General features: G+C 43.1%; 1 protein-coding gene across 4 annotated transcripts in view; it reads right to left on the bottom strand.

Annotated features, from left to right (window-relative positions):
- The window catches only part of znf711 (zinc finger protein 711), a 78366-nt gene that overhangs the window by 25584 nt on the left and 34673 nt on the right, over nt 1-18109 (bottom strand). For all 4 annotated transcript variants that reach the window (XM_070883034.1, XM_070883032.1, XM_070883030.1 and 1 more), the window contains 2 exons: nt 11455-11555; nt 10223-10783 (listed from right to left, as the gene is read on the bottom strand). In XM_070883034.1, coding sequence (XP_070739135.1) covers nt 10223-10783; nt 11455-11533 — 640 coding nt within the window. In that variant the 5' untranslated portion in view covers nt 11534-11555. The remainder of the gene's footprint in view (nt 1-10222; nt 10784-11454; nt 11556-18109) is intronic.

Below are 18109 nucleotides of genomic sequence, written 5' to 3'. Positions count from 1 at the left end.
TCCCTGCTTATATTCTATGCCTTGGCTAATAAAGGAAAATAACCCGTATGCATTCTTAACCACCTTATCTTCCTGTCCTGCTACCTTCAGATCTGTGGATATGCACTCTTCAAGGTCCCTCTGCTCCTCTACACTTCTAAGTATCCTACCATTTATTGTGTATTCTCTTGCCTTGTTAGCCCTCCTCAAATGCAATACCTCACATTTCTCTGGATTGAATTCCATTTACTATTTTTCTGCACACCTGACCAGTCCATTGATATCTTCCTGCAGTCTACAGCTTTCTTCCTCACTATCAACCACACGGCCAATTTTTGTATCATCTGCAAACTTCTTAATCATGTCCCCTACATTGAAGTCTAAATCATTGATATATACCACAAAAAGCAAAGGACCTAGCACTGAGCACTATGGAATCCCACTGGAAACAGCTTTCCAGTCACAAAAACATCCATCAACCATTACCCTTTGCTTCCTGCCACTGAGCCAAGTTTGGATCCAAATGCCACTTTCCCTTGGATCCCATGGGCTTTTACTTTTCTGACCAGTGTGCCACATGGGACTTTGTCAAAAGTCTTGCTAAAATCCATGCAGACTACATCAAACAATCAACCCTCCTTGTTATCTCCTCAAACAATTCAATCAAGTTAGTCAAACACAACTTTCCCTCAACAAATCCATGCTGACTGTCCTTGATTAATCCGTGCCTTTCTAAATGAGGATTAATACAGTCCCTCAGAATTTTGTCCAACAATTTGCCCGCCACCGAGGTTAGGCGGACATGTAATTACTCGGTCTATCTCTTTCTCCCTTTTTAAACAACGGTACGATGTAATCAGCCCTCCAGGATTGAAAAATGAGGGTCATAGCCTCTGCTATTTCCTCCCTTGCTTCTCTTAACAGCCTGAGATAGTACTCCACCACAATCTGTAACCTCATGGCCCAGCATATCCCTCACTCTACCATTACCACCAAGCTAGGGGACCAAACCTGGTTCAATGAAGAGTGTAGAAGAGCATGCCAGGAGCAGCACCAGGCGTACCTAAAAATGAGGTGCCAACCTGGAGAAGCTGCAACACAGGACTACATGCATGCTAAAAAGCGGAAGCAGTATGCTAGAGACAAGGCTATGCGATCCCACAACCATAGGATCAGATTAAAGCCCTGTAGTCCTGCCACATTCAGTCGTGAATGGTGGTGGACCATTAAACAACTGACAGGAGGAGGAGACTCCATGATGGCGGAGCTCAGCACGTGAGTGCAAAAGACAAGGTTGAAGCGTTTACAACCATCCTCAGCCAGAAGTGCTGAGCGGATGATCCACATTGGCCTCCTCCTGAGATTCCCACCATCACAGAAGCCAGTATTCAGCCAATTCGGTTCACTCCACGTGATATCAAGATAAGGCTGAAGTCAAGGGGAATCAGGGGGAAAACTCTCCATTGGCTGGAGTCATACTTGGCACAAAGGAAGATGGTTGTGGTGGTTGGAGGTCAATCATCACAGCCCCAGGACATCACTGTAGGAGTCCTTAAGGTAGTGTCCTAGGCCCAACCATCTTCATCAATGACCTTCCCTCCATCATAAGGTCAGAATGGGGATTATTTACTGATGACTGCAGCAGTGTTCAGTGCCATTCACAACTCCTCAGATAATGGAGCAGTCCATGCTCGCATGCAACAAGACCTGGACGACGTTCAGGCTTGGGCTGATAAGTGGCAAGTAACATTCGCGCTACACAAATGTCAGGCAATAGCTATCTCCAACAAGCGAGAGTCTAGTCACCACCCCATGACATTCAATGGCATTATCATCGCCAAATTCCCCATCGACAACATCCTGGGGTCACCACTGACCAGAAATTTAACTGGATTAGCCACATAAACACTGTGGCAACAAGAGCCGGTCAGAAGATGGATATTCTGCGGCTGGTGCCTCACTTCCTGACTCCCCAAAGCCTTTCCACCATCTACAAGAACATAAGAAATAGGAGCAGATGTAGGCCATATGGCCCCTCGAGCCTGCTCCGCCATTTAATATGATCATGGCTGATCCGATCATGGACTCAGGTCCACTTCCCTGCCCATTCCCCATAACCCCTTAATCCCTTAGCAGTTAAGAAGCTATCTCTGTCTTAAATGTGTTCAATCTTTTGGCTTCCACAGCTCTCTGAGGCAGCGAATTCCACAGATTTACAATCCTCAGAGAAGAAATTCCTCCTTATCCCAGTTTTAAATGGGCGGCCCCTTATTCTAAGATTATGCTCCCCTAGTTCTAGTCTCCCCTATCAGTGGAAACATCCTCTCTGCATCCACCTTGTCAAGCCCCCTCAATCTTATACATTTCGATAAGATCACCTCTCATTCTTCTGAATTCCAATGAATAGAGGCCCAACCTACTCACCCTTTCCTCATAAATCAATCCTCTCATCTCTAGAATCAACCTAGTGAACCTTCTCTGAACTGCCTCCAAATCAAGTATATCCTTTCGTAAGTATGGAAACCAAAACTGTACGCAATATTCCAGGTGTGGCCTCACCAATACCCTGTATAACTGTCGCAAGACTTCCCTGCTTTTATACTCCATCCCTTTTGCAATAAAGGCCAAGTTCCATTGACCTTCCTGATCACTTGCTGTACCTACATACTAACCTTTTGTGTTTCATGCACAAGTACCCCCAGGTCCCGCTGTACTGCAGCATTTTGCAATTTTTCTCCATTTAAATAATAACTTGCTCTTTGTTTTTTTCTGTCGAAGTGCATGATCTCACACTTTCCAACATTATATATGATGGAATACTCTCTACTTGCTTTGATGAGTGCAGCTCCAACAACACTCAAGAAGCTCGGCACCATCCAGGACAAAGCAGCCTGCTTGATTGGCACCCCATCCACCACCTTAAACATTCACTCTCTCCATCACCGGCACACCGTGACTGTAGTGTGTACCATCTATAAGATGCACTGCAGCAACTCACCAAACCCACGACCTACACCACCTTGAAGGACAAGGGCAGCAGGCGCATGGGAACACCACCACCTCCAAGTTCCTCTCCAAGTCACACACCATCCTGACTTAGAAGGATATCGCTGTTCCTTCATCGTCACTGGGTCAAAATCCTGGAACTCCCGAAGGAGTACCTTCACCACAAGGACTGCAGTGGTTCACCACCACCTTCTCAAGGGCAATTAGGGATGGGCAATAAATGCTGGCCTTGCCAGCGACACCCACAGCCCTGGAACGAATTTTTAAAAATACATTTCATCCAGGCCTAACGATTTATCTACTTTCAAAGATGCTAAACCCCTTAATACTTCCTCTCTCACTGAAGTGAAAACTGATGTGAACAATTCATTGAACCTGCCATATACCTCAAAAACATTACTCAGTTTATCCTTCAGCAGATCCATTTGTGCTTTGACCTTCCACCTATGATTAACATTGTTGTAAAACCTTCTTGGGTCACACTTGCTGTCTTCTGAAATTAATTTCTCCACTTCTCTTACTTTTTCCTAATTATTTATCCTCAGGTCACTTGTATCCCAATTCTTTGTATTATTTTTAAAGTATTTTTGCTTTTTTTCTCTCTTCTTCCTACCCTCCTTTTAAACCACTATGGTCTAGGTCATGCTGTGTTTTTTTTTTAAATGGAATGTACTTTCTTTCCTCATCCTGTACCATATCCTTAAATACATTACTTTGTCTTCTATTACTCAAGGATAATTTCCCAATAAATTTCCAGGGCCTACGGGTACGTATGCGGTGCACACACGCCTGTAGGGGCCACGCAAGTTCTGGGTTTTTGCACACGAAGCGCATGCCTGAAAACCCAGAACTTGCGATCTATCATCCTGGCTACAGATCAGTCATGCCCGGGAAAAGGGCATTCGCGGGCGGAAAGTTACTGCCCAGTGAATGCCGATGAATTCTTACGTCTGCTTTTACCAGGCCTGCTTTTACCAAAAAAAAAAGTTTAAATGAATATAAAATTAAATGTATTTTAAACATTAAAACACCTGTAAATTAAGTTATTTTTAGGCTGTTTAATATTTATTTATTCTTTAAATTTAATTTTTGTTTTAAATGTATAATTAAATGGTATTTTAATTAATTTTAATTAAGTAATTTAAAACATTTATTTGGTATGTAAATGTGTTTTTTTACATGATCCCCATTCATGCCTATGGGGATTCCATACGTACAGAATTCCCGTAGGCATGAATGGGGATCACCCTTCTTTCATTGGCTGTGCCGGCCCACATGATCTTAGGGGCTCTTGTGAGCCGCCTGCGCCCCGGGATATGCGGGCCATTACGCCTATCTACGCGTAAAGGCCCAGGAGCACGAGTCTCCGTGGATCCCGAGGCGCCAGGTAGGCGCATATTTTAATTTCCAGGTCGGAGGCATTGCCCTACAGGAAGCCTCTGACTGCAAATTCAGGCCCAATATTTCCTAAAACTTTTCAGAACTTCAAAATCTGCTGTTCCAAAGTCTTGTTTCACCATAATACTGTTTGAGGCCTGAACATCTAATAATAAAATGATTAGATCCAGTCCCTCCATGTACGTGAATCAAATTTGATGCCAAACAGCTTATTCACTTAAAAGTAATTGAAGACAATAAAACAACAACCTGCAGCAAAGTTCTGGGGAAAGGGTCTCCTAAAAATGGTTCTATGTCACTTTGTAATCATTTTGTAGAATATATTTAAGATATTGACTTAAAAAAAATCATAAAAGGAATTTTTACATTAGTATTATTTATAACTGATCTTAAACCATGTATAATGTTATCCTGGAACATATATTTTTATTCTATATGCTTAGCCACACAATAACAATGTGACTAAATCCATTTTAAACAGACATTTTGTCAAAATCATTTGAACTGTTAAAGGCCTAGATGCTTATCTCAGGTTGCAGGTCTACTGAACATGTTCAGCTTCCTCACGTCAAACATTAATGGTTGCGCTTATTTGTACTGCAAAAATGGCCAACATGCTCCACCCTTTGTTTCTGATTGGTCCCCTTGGAGGATAAGCCACACCCTGGTTTCACAGCAATGTGTCACTGGAACCGCCCATCCCAAGGTCTCACTGACCTTGTAAATTATTACTCGATCCACTTAGACTTCTTGAAGCGACAGAGGACAGCAAGGGCCAGCCAAAGTCCCGTACCCCAGTCCAAGTGCATGCCTCCCCCAGCTGAAGTGCCTTACCCCCGTCCAAGTGCATGCCTGCCCCAGCCGAAGTGCCTTACCCAACGCAATTAGATGGGGCATTGTGTACGGATTGTTTACAGGTTTATTGGATATGAAGTGAATAGTGACAGTGTCGTGACTTCTGGATATCATTCACTCCAATGATGTCTCTTGTAGGGGGTTGAAAGAACATGATCCGTCTTTCCTGAGTTTCCTCTCTCCCCTCTGATTCCTCCCCCTTTCCGTGTCTCTCCCTCCTCCCCCCAGCACCCCCATTCCGCTCTTGGTCCCAAGGCTGGCCTGGGGGGAAAGAATTGGAGCCTCGGGTCCTGCTTCTCGGCACCACGTGCATGGAATGATTCAGGCCGGGAGGGCACGCAGAGCTTGACAGGGATGGGGATTGTCGCATGTCTGTCAAAAGAGTGCAGTGCGGGGGGGCTGGATGGATGCCTGCCTGTCAAAGAAAAGTGTAGTACAAATAATTACTTCGAACATTTATATACTAACTAAAATGGTTCAAGTCCCTGTACAATATATACTCGGTTGGTGTCAGGCCCAAATCATGTACATAATGTTACATTTATCTATATTAAATCATCTGCCAGACACAAGCCCATTTCACCATTGCATCTAGATAGGACTGTAGTCTTTATTTTGTTCGTCCAAGGTTCTAACACCGGCACAAATCTTTGTTATCTGTGAACATGCAGACAGTTCCTCCAATGCCTTTATCCACATCATTAATATAGTAAAGAACTACAGCCCCTAAACCAATCGCTACAGGACTCCACACGTAACCAATCTCCATGCAGAACCGTAACACCAACCCTCTTCTTACAAGACTGCAACCAATTCCTTACCTACCCCAGGATCTGCCCGCTAATCCCAAAAGGACTTTATTTTATAAATTAATCTATTGCATGGTACCTTGTCAAAACCTTTTTTGAAAATCCAAGTATACTAAGCCAACCAGGCTACCTTCATCAACCAGACTAGTAACCTCCTCAAAATATTCAGCCAGGTTGGCGTGTCAAGACCACCCCCCCACCAGGCAGTTCTCCGAAACACAAAGAATATGATTTTTTACAATTCAAATCAGTTTCATTTATGTTTTTAATGGCGACCAGAGAGTGAGTAAATTAATCTAATCAACTTGAATTGAATTTAAATCAAGCCCAGAGAAGCAAAAGGTCAATTTTCCAATCCCGCTGCACTACTTGTACAGCTATTGACAAAAAACTATGAATTCCAGTTTCTGCAGCTCAAATTTTTTAACACTACTAAAGTGATTTTCATTATTATGACTAAACATCTCTGAAGAGAAGTGGAATCACTTTGCATGACCATAGAGCTCACCATGCTTATAGTAATCCTTATAATTAATGCTCAGGGGTTAAATCAAAAGCACAGAACAGGGTCTGGGTGGTGCAGGTTAGCAAATACTCTTCCACTTTTTAAAGTTGGGTTCTGTGCCTCTCCAGACTTAAAGGATGAAAATCTCCTCTCTCTACTGGGATTAAGGGTTCTATTTGAAATGAGTTTGCGTAGTATGAACCACATTCCTAGTGGGTATGGCCACAGGATAGCTTAGATGGCAAGGAAAATATTGCATTAGTGTTCTGTTCTAAAATCGAGGCATATTGTTTGGGCAAAGTAAAGGCAAATTTACTGATCTGGGATTACACCCTAATCTATTTTGATCACTAACAAAGTTCATTCAGAAACTGGAACACTACCATCATTTCATCAGCTGCAGAGGTCTTGCTCAAGAATTTCAATAAAACTTCCTTCCAGTTGTCCACTTATAAGTCTATATATAATTAAAATGGCTAAACTGCTATATTATACGCAAACCATTTTCAAAATAAGGATACAGGCAAAATTATGACACAATGTGTTTCATTATCTAGCCACTGATCTCTCCCTGAAATCCAATCATAAAAATTTGTACTTTTAACTTGTTTACGTAATTATAAACTTGTCAAGACCAAGTTAATTTTAAAATAAATGTGAAATTAGTTATAAAGCCTTTATGAAATTCAGTACACAAAGTTCATTATGTACTCCTTGTTCTATAATTTTGCATGAATGATTTGTCCTCAGCATAAATTACAGTGACAGATAAACAAGTGCTGGAATTCTGGAATGCATTACAGAAGCAAGTCGTGCTCATAATGTGATTACCAAAACTTGTTTTTTTGTAATTTATTGCTGAAATTGGTAAGAGGGCAAGAAAAAGATGAGGGATGGATGAAAGAAATGCACACAGAGAAACAAAATGATAAGAGGAAAAAGGGAAAGAGACAGAAAAAAAATCAAACAAAGCATACTGTTACTATCAATCACTTACAGACAAGGTCAGATTCAATGGCCCCAAGTTTCCACACGCGGCAAAACAGGCGCCCCTCCGAGCTGGGCGCCCGTTTTTCGCACCGAAAACAGCGCCTGAAAAAAAACGCGCTATTCTCGAGTGCTTTGCAGCTCGATGTCTGCTTGGTGCGGCGCACAGGGGGCGAAGCCTACCACTCGCGCTGATTTTATAAATAGGAGGGGGCGGGTACAATTTAAATGAATTTTTTTCGTGCCGGCAACCCTGTGTGCGCGCGTTGGAGCGTTCGCGCACGCGCAGTCTGAAGTAAACATAGGCACTCGGCCATTTTAAAAAGTGCTGCAGAAAAAGCGAAAATTTGTTTATTGAACCGTTGCAAAGGCTTGCATTTTAATTTTCTTGATATTTCTGTGTGTGAGGTTGAGGGAGTGCATTCTGTAATTAAAGATAGACTGTGATAAACGGGACACATGCACTTGTTTGAGACTATTCAAATTCTTTGTAGCTGTTCAGTTTTTAAACATTTTTTAATAAAACCACATTGCCCTTCCATGATCAGCACTGAGGCTTCTTGCAGCTTTCTCCCCCTGCCGTCCGTTGGACCCGACGGCAAACGGCTGCCTCAAGTACTGAGGCTTCTTGCAGCTTTCTCCCTCCCTCCTCCTGCCGTCGGTCGGTCCCGACGGCAAACCGCTGCCTGAAAGGCCTGCCTGAAGCACTTTCACACAGGTAGGAACATGGTTTTTCTTTGCTTATAAATTTTTATTCAGGTTGGATTTATTTGTATAATATTTGTATAAGTATAACTAAGGATTTATTGTAGAATTTAATGACTTCCCTCCCCCCCACCTCGTTCCCGACGCCTAATTTGTAACCTGCGCCTGATTTTTTAATGTGTAGACAAGGTTTTTTCAAGCCTACAAAAATCTTCACTTGCTCCATTCTAAGTTAGTTTGGAGTACGTTTTCACTGTGGAAACTTTCAAATCAGGCGTCAGTGGCCGGACACGCTCCCTTTTGAAAAAAAAATTCTGTTCAAAAGTGAAACTGTTCTACCTGACTAGAACTGCAGAAAACTTAAATGTGGAGAATTCCGATTTCTAAGATACTCCGTTCTCCATCAGTTGCTCCTAAAAATCAGGAGCAAATCATGTGGAAACTTGGGGCCAATGTGCCTTAACCTCAACCTTCAAAGCAATCCTCAAAGTTCTTGGAGGAGATAACAAACCTCATGGACAAGGTGCTTACTTAGATTTTAGCAAAAGGACCAATCTCTTGTGGCAAAAGGTTGGAGGGTATAGGTGAAGTGCTTCTGAAATGGATTGAAAATTGGTTCCAACAGAGACAGCAAAAGGTGGTTGTTTGTGGAGCTGGATCAGCATGGAAACTGGCAACTAGCTACAGTGCTGAGGTCATTGCTGTTTATATTGTACCTAAATCACTTGGTAGTGGAGATAGAAACAAAAGTGTCCAAGTTTACTTCATAACAAACTAAGAGACTACAAACGACAATCTGCCGGCTGGTCAAGCACAAAAGGTCGTGGATAAATTGGGAAGCTGGGCTAGTGAGTGACATGTCATTTAATGTGAATAAATACAAAGCTCATATTTTGGGAAAGGATAATTAACAGTGGCAATACAAGTTAAATTATATTATTCTACAGGACACCACACAGGAGAGGGATTTGGGTGTACTGATGGATAGATCGATGAAGCCATCAAGACAATGGGTGGCACAGGTAAAGACTTCAATAGGATCTTGGGCTCTGCAGCCAAAGGAGTACAGCATGAATCACCTGCAGTGATTCGGAGCTTGTACAGTGCACTGGCCCAGCCCCACCTCGCACGTGAAGTATTGTGTACAATTCTGGTCACCATTATAACAAAATTATCCAGACACTGGAGATGGTGCAATTAAACAGATAGCTGCATTAAGGCACCAGAGTTTTGAGGATAGGCTGCAGAAGCTGGGATTTTTTACAATGGAAAACATTAGGCTCAGGGGATGATCTAAGGGAAGTATTCAAGATCCTAAAGGCCAATGACAAGATAAAAGTCCGTACAGTCACAAATTCTACAAGAGGGCATAAAACTTTAAACTTAGAAGAGGGAGGGTGAAAAGACAGTTTAGATTCAACTACTTTAAGCAGAGGGTGGTAAATGTATGGAACAGACTGTCAAGAAAGACAATGGGGCAAATTCAAGAGAAAGCTGGATAAGTCTGTGGAGAGAAAAAAATTTATAGAGTGGTATTGTGGGATATGATATGACACAGAAGGAGCATAATGGTCTTTTCCGGCCTGTATATTTTTATATTCCTGTATAAGTAGAAAATGTAGTACTAGCTTATATATTTTTCCACATACAAAATACTAAACCACAAAATTTGATAAGAATAAAATGCCTAAAACAGTAGCTATAAGATAAGGATAAAAACTGATACAACTTAACGCGATATAGTAATGGCAGTTTTCAGGGTTGGCCCTCATGGTTTAATTCATCATCTAAACTTCTTGCCTATATAAATGTTGTAACTTACTCCTACATTGCCCATTATCAGAAACTTGGTACAGCATACCTTCATTTTTTGTGAAAAGTTTCTACAGTAGCCTGATGGGCATAAAATTACAAATACAAAATTCCAGTTCCCAGCAATAATATAAACACAAAAGCCACATTCTTACTTTCTACTTACAGGATATCATTAAGAAATCCTCAGATGCATCTTTTCCATCGACCTGGGCTTCAATAGTCATGGTTGGGCCAGAAACAGTCTCTTGATTTTGAACTACTAAATCATGGTTTTGAATTACAGTCTCTGACACAGCATCTACTTCCATAACTTCTTCTGAGACCATCCCAGGAGAGAGGACATCTGTAACTGAATCCTGGACCACGTGTTCAAAATGTTCCTCATCCTGCACTGAAACAAGGTCCGACACTAGTACTTGATCCGGAACACCAACAGTCTCAGTTATAAGATCTGAAGCCAGAACATGGTCCGGAACCGAACTGGTGTTCAAGTCTTCTTCAATGGTAACATCAGTCTCCAGTACTGAATCCGAGACAATCACTCCTTCGGTAACATCACTTTCAGCAATAATATCTGGACCCTGCACCACTTCATGAATATTAGTTGTGAGACCATGTTCCAGTGTAACTTCTTCCCCAGTGACATCAGAGACCAGCACTGCATCAGGCACAGATACAACAATGTGATCTCCATCAATGTGGGCTGCACCAGCCATTCCAGTCACTGCAACACAAACATTAGATTAGGATTGTGCCAGTTAGTAACGTTTTCTGTTAATTCAAATCTTTTTACTGATCGTCTTTGTTCTGGGGTCAAATTATATGAGGCATGGTGGATGCATAGTTCATATCCACACATACACACACACACACGTGATAATATTAAAATAGCAAAACAAAGACTGAACTATAAATTTGGCCATTATTACTAGCTTTCAAATGAGCTGAGTAAGTGCCCATATATACTTGCTGAAAGAAAATCTGAAAGAACTGGTTAATTCAATGAAACAACATGTAATTTTAACTCACTAAATATACAATTCACCTGGAATTATATAATCATATTCAATCGCTCACCTGGATAAGTGAAATATATAACTGATATATGTTGGAGTTGGCTGCCATTAAATTAAACATGGATCCACATTCTTCCTGGTCCAAGCATGCAATAGCCCACTTTTATTATTTCCCAAATCTGCCCAGTTGTCAGGCTAGTACCTTCCCTGATGTCAGCGAAAGATCAGGCTCAAGTTGGTGGATCAGTCCCAAATGCTATTACTTTAGAACTCTCCTTTAAATCTCTACTTAAATATATTGATAAGTATTGAATTATACTATATAAAGCTAACAACTTGACTCTTGCACTATAAATTTCAAAATAAGTAAACTACTTACCAAAGTCCTGCATAATCATAGCATGAGAGACTTTTGACTCCTGTGAATGTAACTCAAGTCCTCCACCTCCTTGATCCATGATGTACAGTTTTCATCAGTGTCTAAACAAAAGATGCATGTAATAATTAGCTATTTAAACTAAAAAAGCATTTTAAATGTTTTCATGAGCATACAAGTAAACTTTTCAAGATAACCACATCTTTTAAAATAAGATAATGAATATGTCATATTATGACTGCAATGCCACAACTGTTGGTCCATAAATTAAAAGACATAGGTTCCAAATGACTTCTATTTAGCACACATACAATCTAGCGCCAATCACAAATTCATAGAACGATACAGCACAAAATGCTGAATTCCAGAGGTGAGGTAAGAGTGACTACCCTTGACATCAAGGCAGTATTTGACCGAGTATGGCATCAAGGAGCCCTAGTAAAATTGAAGTTAATGGCTGGAGCAATACCGCATGAAGTAAAATAGTTGTGGTTTTTGGAGGTCAATCATCTCAGCCCCAGGACATCACTGCAGGAGTTCCTCAGGGCAGTTTCCGAGGCCCAACCATCTTCAGCTGCTTCGTCAATGATCTCCTCTCCATCACAAGGTCAGAAGTGGGTATACGCTGATGATTGTATTGTCACAGATCATGAAGCAGACATGCCCGCATGCAACAAGACCTAGATGACATTCAGACTTGGGCTGATAAGTGGCAAGTAACATTCGCGCCACACAAGTGACAGGCAATGATTATCTCCAACAAGTGAGATTCTAACCACCGCCCCATGACATACAACGTCATTACCATCGCCAAGTCCCCCACCATCAACATCCTAGGGGTCACCACTGACAAGAAACTTAACTGGACCAACCACATAAATACTGTAGCTACAAGAGCAGGTCAGAGGCTGGGTATTCTGCAACGAGTGTCCCACCTCCTGACTCCCCAAAGCCTATCCACCATCTACAAGGCACAAGTCAGGAGTGTGATGGAATACTCTCCACTTGCCTAGATGAGTGCAGCTCCAACAACACTCGAAGCTTGACACCATCCATGACAAAGCAGCACGCTTGATTGGCACCCCATCCACCACCTTAAACATTCACTTCCTGCACCACTGGTGCACCATGGCTGCAGTGTACCATCTACAAGATGCAGGGCACAAACTCGCCAAGGCTACTTTGGCAGCACCTCCCAAACCTGCGACCCTTACTGCAGGTTGGACCTCTCTGGTCTGGGACTCTCTGGTCCGGAAATATCTGTGGTTTGGTATTAGTTGGGCCTGAGGGAGAGAAGGGTTTATACACGGTTGTGGGCAACGACACATAAGCGTTCTGCGCAGAAAGCCACTGCGCAGCATTTAGTCGTTATCTGGAAACACTTTTTTAAAAAAAGCACCAAACCAGCGCGTTAACCATTGCTGGGAGTAGCTGTCAGTCAGTGAGTGTGTGCGGCAATTGGCTGGAGCGGTTGTCAGTCAGTGAGTGTGTGCGTGGGTGCTGAGGGAGCCACCCAGACGCTGTCAACAGGTACCGGTTAGACTAGGCTAGGCGTGAGCTCCCGTGATTCGGAAAATTCTCTGTTTTGGCACCGATTAGGTCCTGAGGGTACGGGACCACAGAGGTCCAACCTGTACCTAGAAGGACAAGGGCAGCAGGCGCATGGGAACACCACCACCTCAAGTCCCGCTCCAAGTTACAAACCATCCTGACTTGGAAACATATTGCCGTTCCATCGTTGCTGGATCAAAATCCTGAGCTCCCTTCTTAACAGCACTGTGGGAGTGTCTTCATCACAAGGACTGCAGCAGTTCAAGGCAGCGGCTCACCATCACCTTCTCGAGGGCAATTAGGAATGGGCAGTAAATGCTGGCCTTGTCAGCAACACCCACATCCCAGGAACGAATAAAAAAAAAAAGAGGCCATTCGACCTGTGCGTTCTCTTTCATAGAGCTATCCAATTAACCCCACTCCCCTTTCCTCATAGCTCTGTAAATGTTTTCCCTTTAAGTATATATCCAATTCTCCTTTGAATGTTACGATTAAATTTGCTTCCACCATCCTTCCAGGAAGTGCACTCCAGATCACAACAACTCACTGTATAAAAAAAAGATTCCCCATGTCACCTCTGATTATAAGAACGTAAGAACTAGGAGTAGGAGCAGGCCACATGGCCCCTTAAGCCTGCTCCGCCATTCAATAAGATCATGGCTGATCTGATCTTGGACTCAACTCCACTTTCCTGCCTGTTTTCCAAAACCTTCGACTCCATTTTAGTTCAAGAATCTATCTATCGCAGCCTTGAATATATTCAGATAACTGGGGTAGAGAATTCCAAAGATTCACGACCCTCAGAGAAGAAATTCTTCCTCATCTCTGCCTTATTCTGAAACTATGCCCCCTAGTTCTAGATTCCTCCACGAGGGGAAACATCCTCTCAGCATCTACCTTTCAAGCCCCATCAGAATCTTGTATGTTTCATAAGAATATAAGAACATAAGAATTAGGAACAGGAGTAGGCCATCTAGCCCCTCGAGCCTGCTCTGCCATTCAATAAGATCATGGCTGATCTGGTCGTGGACTCAGCTCCACTTACCCGCCCTCTCCCCGTAACCCTTAATTCCCTTATTGCTTAAAAATCTATCTATCTTTGACTTGAAAACATTCAATGAGCTAGCCTCAACTGCTTCCTTGGGCAGAGAATTCCACAGATTCACAACCCTCTGGGAGAAGAAATTCTTTCTCAACTCGGTTTTAAATTGGCTCCTCCGTATTTTGAGGCTGTGCCCCCTAGTTCTAGTCTCCCCTACCAATAGAAACAACCTCTCTGCCTCTATCTTGTCTATCCCTTTCATGATTTTAAATGTTTCTATAAGATCACCCCTCATCCTTCTGAACTCCAAGGATTAAAGATCCAGTCTACTCAATCTATCATCATAAGGTAACCCCCTCATTTCTGGAATCAGCCTAATGAATCGTCTCTGTACCCCTTCCAAAGCTAGTATATCCTTCCTTAAGTAAGGTGACCAAAATGGCACGCAGTACTCCAGGTGCGGCCTTACCAATACCTTATACAGTTGCAGCAAGACCTCCCTGCTTTTGTACTCCCTTTCGCAATGAAGGCCAACATTCCATTTGCCTTCCTGATTACCTGCTGCACCTGCAAACTAACATGCACAAGGACCCCCAGGTCCCTCTGCACCACAGCATGTTGTAATTTCTCCTCATTCAAATAATATTCCCTTTTACTGTTTTTTTTCCCAAGGTGGATGACCTCACACTTTCCGACATTGTATTCCATCTGCCAAACCTTAGCCCATTCGCTTAACCTATCCAAATCTCCTTGCAGCCTCTCTGAGTCCTCTACACAACCCGCTTTCCCACTAATTTTTGCGGCATCTGCAAATTTTGTTGCACTACACTCTGTCCCCTCTTCTAGGTCATCTATGTATATTGTAAACAGTTGTGGTCCCAGCACTGATCCCTGTGGCACACCACTAACCACTGATTTCCAACCGGAAAAGGACCCATTTATCCCGACTCTCTGCTTTCTGTTCGCCAGCCAATTCTCTATCCATGCTAATACATTTCCTCTGACTCCGCGTACCTTTATCTTCTGCAGTAACCTTTTGTGTGGCACCTTATCGAATGCCTTTTGGAAATCTAAATACACCACATCCATCGGTACACCTTTATCCACCATGCTCAATAAGATCAATAAGATCACTTCTCATTCTTCTAAACTCTAATGAGTACAAGCCTAACCTTTCCTCACAAGACAACCCTTTCATCCCAGGAATCAATCTAGTGAGCCTTCTATGAACTGCCTCCAATGCAAGCATATCCCTCCTTAAATAAGGAGACCAAAACTGTACGCAGTAGTGTGGTCTCACCAACGCCCTGTACAGTTGTAGGACTTCCCTACTTTTATACTCCATCCCTCTTGCAATAAAGGCCAACATTCCATTTGCCTTCCTAATTACTTGCTGTACCTGCATGCTAACCTTTTGTGTTTCATGTACGAGGACAACATGATCGCTCTGTACCGCAACATTTTGTAGTCTCTCTCCGTTTAAATAATATGTTGCTTTTCCCTATTCTTCCTACCACAGTATACTCCATCTGTCAAATTTTTGCTCAATCATTTAACCTATCTATATCCCTTTGCGTCCTCCTCACAACTTGCTTTCCCACCTATCTTTGTATCGTCAGCAAATTTGGCTACAATACACTCGATCCCTTCATCCGAGTCATTAATATAGATTGTAAATAGTTGAGGCCCCCGCACTGATCCCTGTGGCACACTACTAGTTATAGTTCGTCAACCTGAAAATGACCCATTTATCCCGACTCTCTGTTTTCTGCAGTTAGCCAATCCTCTATCCGTGCTAATATGTTACCCCAACACCATGAGCTCTTATCTTGTGTAATAACTTTTGATGTGGCATCTTATCGAATGCCTTTTGGAAATCCAAATACACTACAGCTACCGGTTCCCCTTTATCCACCCTAATCCTTACAGCTTCAAAGAATTCTAATAAATTATTCAAACATGATTTCCCTTTCATAAAACCATGTTAACTCTGCTTGATTGTATTATGATTTTCTAAATGTCCTACTACTGCTTGCTTAATAATGGATTCCAGCATGTTCCCCACTGACAGATGTTAGGATAACTGGCCTATAGTTTCCTGCTTTCTGTCGACTGGATTCTTTTGCGAATCACCTTAAATCTGGGGACTGACTATTTGTACCGCCCTTCTGCATCCTCTTGAGACGTCGCCCCCGATGCCTCCCACCTCAAATCGGAACCGGGGGCCCCAAACATGTTAATTCTGAAGCCTCCTGCCGAGCCGCAAGCCCAGAACCTCCGACCGGACCCCGAGCCTTCCATTGAGCTGTAGTGGTATCGGCGGGGAGTGAGAGAGCCTGGGGGAGGGCAGGGGGCAGAGAAAGAGAGAGAGAGCGAGAGAGAGATGGGACAGAGGGAGGGGGGGGGGGGGGAAAGAGAGAGAGAGAGAGAGTTGGGGAGGGGGGAAAGAGAAGCGAGAGAGAGCTTGAGAGGGGGAGAGAAAGAGCTTGGGAGGGGGAAAAGAGAGAGAGCGCGCGACAGGGTGGGGGGGGGGGGGGGGGAAGAGAGAGAGAGGAAAGAGAGACATATGGATTTGGGAGGGGAGAAATCGGAGAGGAGCGAGGGGACTCAGGGAAGACGGATCATGTTCTGCCAACCCCCTTGACACCCACACCCGATTTCTCTGAAAGCTCGTGCGTGTTACATGGGACAACGTTAGAGTGGATGAAATCCGGAAGTCAAGACGCTGCCACTATTCACTTCATACCCAATAAACCTGTTAACAATCCGCACGCAATGCCCATCTATGGTCGGGGGGACGGGGGGGGATAAAGTCATGCACTTGGGTAAGGGGCTTTGGCTGGGGGAGGGATGCACTTACGCTGGGGTAAGGGACTTAGGCTAGGGAGGTAGCACTTGCGCTAGTGTAAAGGACTTCAGCTGGTGTATGCAGCACTTACGCTGGGGTAATGGCCTTTGGCTGGAACTTGGTGGCTTCTGAAGTCAAAATGGATCGAATTAAAAATTGGAAAGACAGTCAAAACTTGGGCTGGGCGGTCCCAGTTACACATTCCAGGAGAAACTTCAAGGTGTGGCTTATCCTCCAAGGGGACCAATCAGCAATAGGCAAGGCGGCCATTTTGGCAGTACAAATAGATGTATCCTTAAATCTGTGTCCTCTAGTTTGTAAGAATAAGTGTTTGTAAATGATAAAATTAATTCTGTATATGTATAAATGTTAAAAATGAGATTATATGAAAAGACAATTTTGAAAGAGAAAATGGATGCTCACAGGCTTCCAGCATGTTCTGTGTGTATATTGTCTTCTGGCGGGACAGAGCTTAAAGATGTGTATTGGAAAGCCATTGACTTAATCAAGGAATGCGCCGGTCCTCCAGACAGACACGTGGGAGGTGAGCTAATAAGGAACTGCCCTGGAACCAAGATCCAATCCTAGGGCTTTCTGAGCAACAATGGCTTTGAGAGGTAGAAGAACTCAAGCCAAAGACTTCTCTCTCTCTCTTCTCTCCTGAGCACACGGCAAACCGTCCGCTGAAACCAGCCGAAACAGCAGGCAGTGTGCTCAGCCAGCCAGCCAGAGGAAAGGTGACGTATAGCTTTTTATAAATCATTATGGGAACATTGTATCTGTTGTAACTAAGTAGATCTGTAGGATAGCTGACAACTGCTGATAAATGTGCATGTGTGTGTGTTTAATAAACTATTCCGAATTGTTTTAAAAGGATCAGTCTCGCTGTCAATTTAATGCCAGAGATTTAGAGATCTTACAGGTTACCAACCCTTCTGCCACAAGAAACAGCCTCTCATTGGAAAACCATTCATGATTTTGAACACCTCTATCAAATCCCCTCTTAACCTTCTCTGCTCCAAGGAAAACAACCCCAGCTTCTCCAGTCTCTCCATTTGTCCCTAAACAACATACGAAAATGTCGAGCAAAGAAAGATCAGCTGATCAGATTTGGATCACACCACATGGGGAATTTCAGATCCAAAATCACATACTATACATATGGCTCAGCATATTTGACTGCAAATGCACGTTTAAAGTTGCAGTGTTTCAGTTTC

This window comes from Pristiophorus japonicus, chromosome 6, assembly GCF_044704955.1.
Source record: "Pristiophorus japonicus isolate sPriJap1 chromosome 6, sPriJap1.hap1, whole genome shotgun sequence".
NCBI lineage: Eukaryota > Metazoa > Chordata > Chondrichthyes > Pristiophoridae > Pristiophorus > Pristiophorus japonicus.
Note: the sequence above shows the minus strand (reverse complement) of the source record. Positions and strands in the feature narration are given on the sequence as shown.